At 36.1% G+C, this 11,298-nt stretch overlaps 1 protein-coding gene across 6 annotated transcripts in view; it reads right to left on the bottom strand.

The window, feature by feature from the left end:
* Nucleotides 1-173: 173 nt before the first annotated feature.
* Nucleotides 174-11,298, bottom strand: part of Pcm1 (pericentriolar material 1) — a 92,025-nt gene continuing 80,900 nt past the window's right edge. For all 6 annotated transcript variants that reach the window (XM_029481015.1, XM_029481018.1, XM_021169412.2 and 3 more), the window contains 8 exons: nucleotides 9,056-9,118; nucleotides 8,675-8,810; nucleotides 8,130-8,290; nucleotides 6,465-6,537; nucleotides 5,075-5,331; nucleotides 3,599-3,691; nucleotides 3,399-3,513; nucleotides 174-2,338 (listed from right to left, as the gene is read on the bottom strand). In XM_029481015.1, coding sequence (XP_029336875.1) covers nucleotides 2,313-2,338; nucleotides 3,399-3,513; nucleotides 3,599-3,691; nucleotides 5,075-5,331; nucleotides 6,465-6,537; nucleotides 8,130-8,290; nucleotides 8,675-8,810; nucleotides 9,056-9,118 — 924 coding nt within the window. In that variant the 3' untranslated portion in view covers nucleotides 174-2,312. The remainder of the gene's footprint in view (nucleotides 2,339-3,398; nucleotides 3,514-3,598; nucleotides 3,692-5,074; nucleotides 5,332-6,464; nucleotides 6,538-8,129; nucleotides 8,291-8,674; nucleotides 8,811-9,055; nucleotides 9,119-11,298) is intronic.

Below are 11,298 nucleotides of genomic sequence, written 5' to 3'. Positions count from 1 at the left end.
AAATAATGAAGTGTCTGCTCTTCACAAGAAAAATACTTTCCATTCATACCTTTGATGTCAGTGTATTCTTCATGTCCTGGATTTTTAACATTAAAAAACGATTAAGTCACAATTTTGGAATAAATTCTAAACTACTGTGAACATGTCAATTTAAATAAAAATACAATTCAGAGTGAATGTATGATATACATTTATTAGCAGTGAAAAAGCATTTACCCAAAGTGAATGTTACAAAATACAGAGTACCTCCACAGTCTGGGCAGTTTATTATGGTAGCATTATCTCTAACTACATAAGAGTTACCTTATTTATTGGGATATTTTTCTATTAGTAACCAAAGTTTTAACTTACAAATTAATACAAACAGAAGTACTCTAACTTCCTTCTGAGCAATACTTACTAGAAAAATCATGTTACACCGTTGCCTGTTCTCAATCTCTGGGTATTTTAAAACTAAATTATCCACTAAAATATGAAAACAACAAACTAGATAGAGATAGCAGGTAGAACATAAGTCAAATAAACTAGTTTGATGAAGCTCACAGATGCTATGGTAGTAGCTAACATCAAATACAGCCCTCCACTGTGTGCATGCAAAGAGACAAAGCAGGAAAGGGAGGGAGAACAACGCACTGCACTATGTAAGCCTGGCCTGAGGATTAAAATGAAGTTTCTTGTTTTGAGCCTGGAAAATACACAAACTTGTTTTTACATATAATATAAATTACTGTTCTAATGTCCCTGAAGTCTGTCCAACTGGGCAAATTCTGGATTAGAAGTTTTGCAAATTTTAATGAAGGTTGAGAAATATGGTCCTAGTTTAAATTAAGTAACAATACAATAAAAGTCCTCAGAGAAAAATCATCATTTGTTACTTACTGACTGGACATTTATATTAAGCTATCAAGTAAGTGAGAATCTTATTTATTTTAGTTTTGAGATATGGTTTCTTTATGTAACATCGGCTGTCCTAGGAGTCAATTTGTAAACAAGGCCGGCCTCGAACTCTGATCAAACAGCTTCTGCCTCTGGAGTGCTGGGATTAAAGGCGTGTCACTACTGCCCAGCGGCGAGTGAGAATTTTAAAGGAATACCAAATAAGTTCTTATAGAGTATTACAGACAACTACCTAAAAATTTAAGCAAATACTTGGAACGAACAATTAGTCCTTCACACTATTACTTTTTCAAGTAAAACCTCTAAGACTGGCAGATTACTCATGGTTAACTGGCTCTGTGTAAGTGTGGACAGACTGAGAAAACAAAGCACTCTATGAGAGTTGGTTTACTTAGTGATGAACAACTCACAGACGTCCTAACACTTCAACCTGCTTCTCTCTCAAAATACACAAGAACAACTATTAGGCTTTGGTTTGAAATTATCATCTCAAGAGGCATGTTTTGTCCATAGGCATTAAAAATCTTAGTGTTCTGTTACATAAATTTAGTTCTATTTATCCTAACTTGAAAGAGTCTGGTTTTTTTTTTAATTAATTAGAATGCTACTTGTCTGTACAGAAATACATATAAAGCTTTTTTTTTTAATTTTTAGAATGAGGCAACATTTTAAATTCTGAAGAATATTAATCTACTAGATAACTGTGTTAAGTTCTAGTTACTGACGCTGTGTAAACTGTGTACAGTCTGAGTTATTAACACGCTCTGAGACCACTGAGGTTAAATTCTCGTTACTATCGCCGTCTAACCTGTACAGTCTGAGTTATTAACATGCTCTGAGACCACTGAGCTTCTCGGTTACCTGTATAATACGCTTTATTCCCACACAACAACATCAGACCCAACAGTAGGAACACTAACTAACATTATTTGGAAGACTGGTCTAAGGCAGAGCTTTAGAATAAATAAGAATTAGAATAAATAAGAATTTCTCAAATTTTTGACCACTGCTGTTTCTGAATAGTGTTGTTACAAAACCAGCAATTTGCTGCATAGAATTCAACAAAATTTCCCAAAAGCATACTTTACAGATAAGTTCAAACTTTATTTAAAACTACATTTTAAAGTTAACACACCAAATGTCACAATGAGGGGTGGGGGGGTGGGGGCGTCAAGATCATAAGAAAGAAAAAACAACACAAAAAGCAAAAGAAAAATCCCACAGTGTGTCAAGGTTTGAATCTGTCCAGGATTCAGATTCTAATGTTTTAAACTGCCATGGGCAGAAATTAGCACACCCATCAAAAATGCAGTGTCAAACTAATTTACATTTTATACAGATCAAAGCAAATGTTTATTTAGTGTCTTTTTTAATGTGCTGACTATGTAAGAGTTAGATGAGTCTCTGAAGACATTTCATATACTCTGGGCTCCCACTGTTTCTGAAAAGAAGAATAATGATCAATGTTTTATAATTAGTGAATTAAAATACTACTTACTAAAATTTTTAAATTCTTTCTCATAAAAGTTTTTACATTACATACAAGAACACAATAAAAAATGTGAACTTAGTTCAAATTCCCTGACAAAACAAACACAGAATGAGTGTTTGTTTTTCATGATGGGAGGCCAACCAAATATTTTCTAAAAATACTCCATTAGAAGAAAAAGAAAGTAACTATAAAAATGATTAAGTGCAAACAAAAAAAAAAGTGGCTGGAAGAAAACAGAAGAGCTATCAACAATTTCCTTGAAAGACTTAAGTGCATGAGGCTGTACCAAGGAGGAGGGAACTGCACCTTCTCCCCGAGGACAGGCTGTCACCACTCTGGATGCCATGTATTCAAGTGGCAGAACTGAGCTGAAAGGAGCAGCTCTGGTCTGTCTAAATGTTCACCACCCACGTCCAGAAACACAGGGGAAAAAATCTTATGGTTTTTAACTACCAATAGAGAAAAGCAAAAAGAAAATCCTTAGATTTTGATACGAGGAATACTCTGAGCATGTGTGTGTGTGTGTGTGTGTGTGTGTGTGTGTATTTGGGAAACAATGTATAATTATTACAATTAGAATGTGTTTATCTAAATAAAAATTTATAATGTAAAAATAGGGGTTTTTACTTTCTACATCGAAGAAGGATTAAGGATATTTAAAACAATAAAGACAAAACCTCACAAATAATGTGAGCGATGACAGGAGGGAAAATGGACCTCAATCCGTACTCTTTACAAGGGGATAAAAGATATTACATGAATTTTAAGCATTAAAAAAGTCATAAAGCATTAGTGTTAGCATTGCATCTAATACTTTATTAAACTAAAAATTTTAATAATAAAAAACATAATCTTACATAATTTGAAAAGAATCAAGGACCTGAATTCATTGACAGAACAATCTCCTTTTCCAATAGTAGGCTTAGATTTTCTAGGAAGTAATAGTATATTTTCAAAAACTAAACTGATCATGATTTTTCAATACAAAATTAAAATTGGTAATTTTTACCAGGTTCTTTCAGTATCTGAGAATCTCCAGCTAATTCTTCTGTCTGCATTTCACATATTTCACCAGATAAATGGTTTTTCTGTTCTTCTTCTATCATTTTCTTCCTTAGCTCTTCCTTTAGAACAAAAATTAAAAATATGTATAATCTTTCATCTCAGTATTTGTTATAAAGGCAAGCTGAGTTGAAGAGAGCCCAATACCTCTGAATAGACTGTCAGTTTGAGCGGCAAGTCCTCAACTTTCACAAAGTCTTCTTCATCAGACTTTTGACTTATGTTACCAGATTCTGCTTCCTATGAGTGAGTTAGAGATAATGAAAAAAAAAAGTTAATTACAGAACAAAACAAAAATCACAGCATGAGAGAACAAATTCCTGCAGGTCTCCAACCTTCACACACAATAGGACACTTGCATGTACATGCACTCTCAACTAATTAATTAAATAAAATATTTTTGAAAGGGGTTGGAGAAACGACTCAGTAGTTACTGGCTGCTCTTCTAAAGGACTCAGATTCAATTCTCAACACGGTGGCTCACAGCCATCTGCAACTCCAATTCCATGGGAATCCAATGCCTACTTTTGACTTATATGGGCTCAGGACACATACACATAAAATAAATAAATACTGCAAAAATGTTTTAAAGATTAAATCAAGCAGTTTCAGATCTTTGAATACTTAAGTGCACACAGCATGAAATAAGGCCATTTAAAAGTGTGAGTCTCTACTGATGTTTCTGAAACATTCCCTTTCTCAGCAATCTGTAAGCTGTTACTATGAAGACATCTTTTAAGAACAAGATTGATTTTAATTTTTAAAAAAAGAACTGAAGGCACAGAGGCAGGAGGAACACCTAAAGTTCCGGGCTAGTCTGTATCTATCCAGTTCCAGACTGGCCCAATCCACTAACAAATTCAAGAAACCAAACCAAACAACAAAAAGAAGAGAGGGATACACTGTACCCAGTGGGGTTAAAATATTATGCTACACACTTTTCATTTCTGCTAGGAAATTTTATATTAAAAAATATATAACCCAGACATCTGCAAACTAACCTGTTAGCTATAAAATTTAAATGAAATCAAGGTTCAGTACTTTTATTATAAGTGAAATTCCTTAGTACATTGTTATGTAATTTGCTATATAAATGACTCTGGTTCGAGGCCAGCCTTGTCTACAGAGTGAATTCCTGGACCGCCAGGGCTACACAGAGAAACCCTGTCTCGAAAAAACCAATGGGGAGGGGGGGGAATAATAATAATAAAAAAAAGACTCTGTCAATCAGGTTTCTGTCATACCCCAAATTTAAATCTTTAGGTATATCAAAGAATTTTAAAAATGCTCTAAATGGCTAAGAACTTTAAAAAAAAAATAGTGTAAGAGATTAATTTTAAATGAGTCATTAGCATTTCAGATATAAACATGAACTCTCTTAAAGTTGTCACCCAAAACTAATTTTTTGGTTTTTAAAACTATAAAATCTTTCAGATTTTGAAATGGCCATTTAATTTATTATCCCTTTACTATCAAAGTAAGTTTTAAAGAATAAATGTTCAGACAGGTTCTAAACCTAAGCACAAAGTGTAGTTTGATTTATATATTCAATGTGTTACTCATGAAAATGAACTATTCAGACATTCAAAAGCAAACCTATGTGGCAATGTAAAGACGACATACATAGTCATTCACTAACACTGGAGATTCAGTATCAGGGCTTCCAGCCAGAGAGCTCTCGGGCGTTTCCTGAGCAGACTTCACTTCTTTGACTCTAGGCACTAAGGTTTCACTTGCAGCCAAGGGTAATGGCAGAGGCTCAGGCTGTTTAGATGAATCAGTAGTGGTAAGCAAGTCCTTATGGGTAGCACTATTTAACTGTTGCTCATTTTCCAAGATATTGAGATAACAAGGTTTCACAGGAGAGCAGTCTTGATCATCTGCCATGAAAAGAAAGCCTCAGTATTAGAGGAATGAGCATTTGTTCAATTTTACTCTGTAACACTAAGGGCCAACTGTTTGAAAGAGGAACCATGACATGGAAGACGGAAAAGACCCTATCCTTCTCCTTACTCATGGCTCCCAAGTTAAGCCAGCAGATTTAGCAAGGAACATTTTAATTTAAATTTCTCAAGTTTAACTGTTTTAAGGCTAAAGCCCTAGAATGAATATTATTTTAAAACAAACTGAAACAAAGCACAGCACTCTCACTTGTACTGGATAAATGTTCTGTAAGATAGTATCTGTCAAATGTCTATAGGGGTTGGCTACTGAGGAGATGGCTGTCAGATCAAAGCATGTGTTGCTGTCACAGGACAGGGGTCAGCTCCCAGCACCACAGTGAGCAGTTCACAGTGTTCCGGATGGTCCAGTGCCCAGTGCCATGGGAACTTGAGAAAGAGAGAGCGCTCAGAGGTTAAGACTGCTCTTCCAGAGGTCGTGAGTTCAATTCCCAGCGGTTGCATGGTAGCTCACAACCATCTATAACAGGATCTGATGCCCTCTTCTGATATGTCTGAAGACAGCTTCAGTGTATTCATATACATAAAATAAATAAAATCTTAAAAAAAAAAGGAATACACAAACTGAGCAAGGGTCCCATGTCTTTAACCCCACAATGCAGGAAACAGACAGACAAATCTCTCAAGGTGGAGGATAGTCTGACTTATAGAGAGACCCTGCCTCAAAATAAATACACAAACAAACACGTAAATGGAAAATAATTGCTAGTTAGAGGCACAATATGGGTGCATGCATGCACCTACAATTCGATGACTCAGGAGGGTGGAGGCAGGAGGATTGAGGTTATTTTCAAACTCTTCAAGGCCAGCCTGGGCTACATGAGATCCTGTTTCAAAACACTATACTAAATGAAACAACAAAAATGAATCAATCATTGTTTTCTTACATTTCCTCTTTTATAAAATATAAACCAAAAGAACAAAGATAGACATCAAGCCCAAAATGCCTTTACATGTACTTATATTAGCTACAAATTAAAAACTACTTTTTTAGTTTAAGGACAAAGAAAATATTTTCAAGAACCAAAGTTAGGGTTGTTTAGATTGCTTACTCTTACTAGTTGGTTCTTGGTCTGATGGTACATTTGTACTTTCTGGTGTGTTTTCAAGATCATGTTGCAGAACCTAAAAGAGAAATATGTTTTAATAGTAAGAAGACCTTAAAATATATGTTCCCTATAGAAAGAATGATGCTGTGTGGTTTGTATCCAACCCCAGGGTTATAAAACAGGAAGAATTCCAAGGAGGATTTAGTTAACAATTAAAAGAAGGGTAACTAAACCCATTTGCATTTAAAACACAAAATAAGTTAAAGGACAGGACTAAAACAGATCCTACAAGCTTTTATTACTTTCCTCAGGAAACTTCTCTCAAAATTAAAGGATATATTTGTAACCTTTAAGTGAAGGACACAGAAGTGAGAAAGAAGAGGCAGGTGAACAAAGTCAAGTGGTTGTAGCAGAGGGAGAAACAGGGTCTGAGATTCATCCCACAAAGGAACCCCCCCCCCCCGTCCCAATGCTAGCGAGGACTATGATGGTAGGGTAGTGGTTGATGGTGACAAGGAGTGATGCTGGTGGTAGTTCTAGTCTTTTAAGGACGGACTGATTTCTAATTTTTCATGGAAGACTACATTTTTAGAGACCTGAATTAGCTTCACATAAAAGGTAGGAGTAGAGGGAGGTAGAATTTTTAAAAATGCGTAAGGACATAGTTAAAAAAAAAAAAAAATCACACTGAAAATAAGGGTTTATATAGTGTAAGTCTACATCATGATGGAATACCTAACTTGATCCATTTAACTTAAGAATACCAGCAACAAAACTTCTATGACCAACGGTGGAGAATGGAGAACATTTTTTGAAGAAACCACTCCAAGGAAAGTACCAGCAAAGACCAACAACTGGGACTTTCTATCAGAATGCAAGCTGTCTACAAAAAATGCCTTATAGAAAAACTCCAAGGAAACCAAGTCATTTATTTCAAAATATGTATATGAGTGTGTATATCTCACTTATAGAATATATCTCTATAAATCTTAACACTCAAGGTTCGGCAGATACCTACAACAGAAGAAACTGTATCAGGCATAGTCTCTTGGGCTAAAGTAACAAGAAAAGAAATGATTTATGGTTGTTACATACTATTCTAATTCGTGACCAAGAGAAAAATATGAAACTTTAAAAATTCAGATCTTTACCGGGCGTGGTGGTGCACGCCTTTAATCCCAGCATTCCGGAGGTAGAGGCAGGTGGATTTCTGAGTTCAAGGCCAGCCTGGTCTACAGAGTGAGTTCCAGGACAGCCAGGGATATACAGAGAAACCCTGTCTTGGAAAAAAAAAAAAAAAAAAATTCAGATCTTCTAAAGTTATCCTATAATTTTACAACTTGTTACAAAGAAGATGAACTTAAAGATTATTAGATATAAAATAAAACCAGTGCTTCGGATTTTTTTTTGCTTTTGAAACATGGTCTCCTTATGTAGCTCTGGCTTGCCTTGAATTCATGAGAAATCTGCACACGTTTGATTCCAGAGTGCTGGGATTAAATACAAATGCCACAGGCTGGCATGTTTCAAATCTAAATACATATACTAATTTTTTAATAAATATTTTTTAATCCCTGAAAATAACAATGGGAAAAAGTATACACTTTAACAGCTTTCAGAAGGCTCCTGTTTTCAGTAGCTGAAATAGAACTGGTTTGTAACAAATACCTGACTGTCATGTTCATTTTCTTCTGTAGTTTCAGTGTTAGCCTGAAGTGAAGTCTGGACATCCACGGGACTCTCTTCAAAGTCTTCCATTTCTTCATCCTCATTCTCATCTTCTCCACTTCCATAATTAGTTAAAGCCTGACTTTCAGCTTTAGACAGATCTAAATTGATTACATACAAATTTTAGTTAACTCACAACTTAATGTTGGGGACAGGGTGTACATGAAAGTCTCACTGTGTTGTTGGTACTAACTCCTGTTGTGCATCATCATATCTGCCCACTCAGTCTTAGCAATGGCTACTGTCTACTGCATCACTGAGTGGCACAGGTACTTTATACACCATATCTGAAGTACTCAAATCAGTGCACACTAGAAGCTGTGGTGCTCAATGGCAAGGTAATTTAGTTAGGTCACACAGATCATTCAGTCAGATGGTACTGGGATGCAAATCCAGAGTTTGACACAATACTCATTGCACCCCTATAAACTTTAAGTGAACTATAGAAAGAATATGTATAAATGTTTCAAAGCCTTTAAACTTACTAATAGACACTGGACACCGTTCACTTTCTTCATCTTCTTCTTGATCAGAAACATCAGATCTTACATTTTTGGGACCTTTAGCATCATATACCTCTGAAGTCTGAGTCTGCTTAACAGTTTCAGTCTCATCCTTGTCCTGCGAACAATAGAGATAATTAACTCCGTAGAGTTCTTAGAAAGGCACGCATGGCAGAGCTTTCACAGCAACAGCAGTCACTGGCAGCTGACTACCCTTGATAGTCTACTTTTTTTAAAGAAAAAACATGGTTTTTCAGAAGAAAAGAGATTTAACTACATACTTTAATTGTAAAAAAAGATAAAAGCTTTTAACATTTCATTTTGTTCTAAAAGCATTACTGATAGATACTAATTAGCACATACTTTGTCTTCATCATCAATCTCTCCAGCAGGTGAGCCATGATCTCCTTCAAGAATCCTTTTGGCCTAATAGCAAATCAATTAAGAAGAATTTAGCAATTCTTTTGAAATTCCAGTTTTTCTAAATCTCAATAAATAAATCAGTCTTTGTTGCCTGTGATTATCCACATCTAAACCACTAAAGACTTTAGCATATCATTCCTTTAAAAAATTTATTATTTCTCAATTTTACACACATAAATGACATACTTTATCACACCCACTCCTTATCCTCTCTTAATGTTTGTCTTTCTTTTTCATGAGATTATTTTTTAGTAGATATTTTCTTTATTTACATTTCAAATGCTATCCCCTTTCCTAGTTTTCCTCCAAAAATCCCCTATCCCCTCCCCCACCCCATCTTCCTCCCCCCACCCCGTCTTTCTTTAAAAAGTGTGTGTCTGTGGAACTGAGAAGATAACGTCACATACTGCTCCTGTATTCACCTTGAGATGCTCTCATTTTGCTGCTTGTTGCTATATACCTAAACACTTTGGCTGTCCAGTCTCCAGGGATTCTCCTCTCCTGCTGTACAAGTACTGAACTTACAGGCATGCACAACCATGGCTGTGTTTTACATGGGTTCTAGAGATTTGAAATGGGTTCTCATGCTTAATCCAAGTCCTTTTTTTGCCCACTGAGTCATCTCCCTGGTCCAGCTTAACACTTCTTTCTTTTAAAGATTTTTATTTATGTGTATGAAGGCTTGGTTTTTTTGGTTTTTGTTTGTTTGTTTGTGTTTGTTTGAGATAGGGGCTAAGTAGCCCTCCCTGTTTTAGAACTTACTATGTAAACCAAGCTGGCCTTGAACTCAAAGATCCTCATGCCTCTATTTCCCAAATGCTGAGATTAATGGCATGCATCACCATACCCAGATCTATGAAAGTTTTGTTTACATGTATGTATGTGTACCACATTCCTGGCTGGTGCCCAAGGAGGCCTGAAAAAGATTTAAGATTCTCTAGAACCGAACTTATGGGTAGTTTTATGACCCATGTATATGCTGGGAACTGAACCCAGGTCTTATGAGAGAGCAATAAGGACTCTTAACTTCTAAGCCACTGCTCTACATTATAGAGAAAGAATATCTTATGTATACATATAAGAATATAATGTATACATAAGAGAATTCTATGTATACATCACCTGTCAGTTAAAAAAAAAACCAAACCATAGAGCCTGTAAGAAAGAGTAGAACAGAAGGTGGGACACCTGGGAGGCAGAGAGGATTCTGACATAAAGCCAGGCAGGGGAGTCACCCAGGAAGATGTGACAAGACTGACTCATATACCTGAGCACAGGTAACCTCCCAAGTAGCAGAATGCAGATTAAAATAAATAAGATTATCTTAAATTATAATACTAGTGAGAGAAGAGCCTAGCAATATGGCCAAAGTATTTGTAAATATATTTTGAGTCTGAGTCTTATGTCTGGGAGCATGGGCTAGGAAGAACCAGACTTAAAAGTTCAACTAGCTCCCTTGTAATTTCTAATCTGGAAAATTACAATTTCTAACTGGTCTACCCAATTCCATTTCTACTCTGACAGTCCCTACTTAATGTTATCTAGAAGATTATTTTAAGCTTTACATGAAATAATGTTATTCTACTTTAGTCTTTTCCACAATGTTTAGACCATATAAAGATTTCTCAAACACAGTACCTTGGTCTTCCCTCTCCCCGTGACCTCACTTCCTCCATTCTCACCACAGCACTTCCTTTGGCATTAGTTTGGTTCAGGACTTACATGTACACCAGGCAAGTGCTCTATTCCCACTGTGTCGCAGCTCAGATCACCGAGATCTCTCCTTAGTGTGCTTGTGCCTTTATGCTCAGCCCTGCCTGAGAATCACTGCACTGAGTTTTCCTCATGAGGAACTCTTGTCTTTGGGGTCAGCTCCTAGTTCAGGATCTGGGAAGACCTTCCTGAGATTGCCTACTCAAGGAGACTGAAAGACCCTTGCAGTAACTTACTATGGGGTTCTGCCCCTTTATCTTCCTTAAGAACTTGGCAATGTTTGAAATCAATCTATATCTAGAATAAAAACAGAAGCAATGTGGCAAAGAAGACCTAACTCTATTTTAGATTCTTAGAAGGGTTTCTCTCTCGCTTTTTCTGTCTGGGTCTTGGCCTGCTTACCCTTCTCATGGGCAGATGTAAGGAAAAGGTGCCTACTATGAGAAAGCCTCCTAATAAGCCTTACATTA

This window comes from Mus caroli, chromosome 8, assembly GCF_900094665.2.
Source record: "Mus caroli chromosome 8, CAROLI_EIJ_v1.1, whole genome shotgun sequence".
NCBI lineage: Eukaryota > Metazoa > Chordata > Mammalia > Rodentia > Muridae > Mus > Mus caroli.
This window is presented reverse-complemented; position numbering and strand designations above follow the sequence as displayed.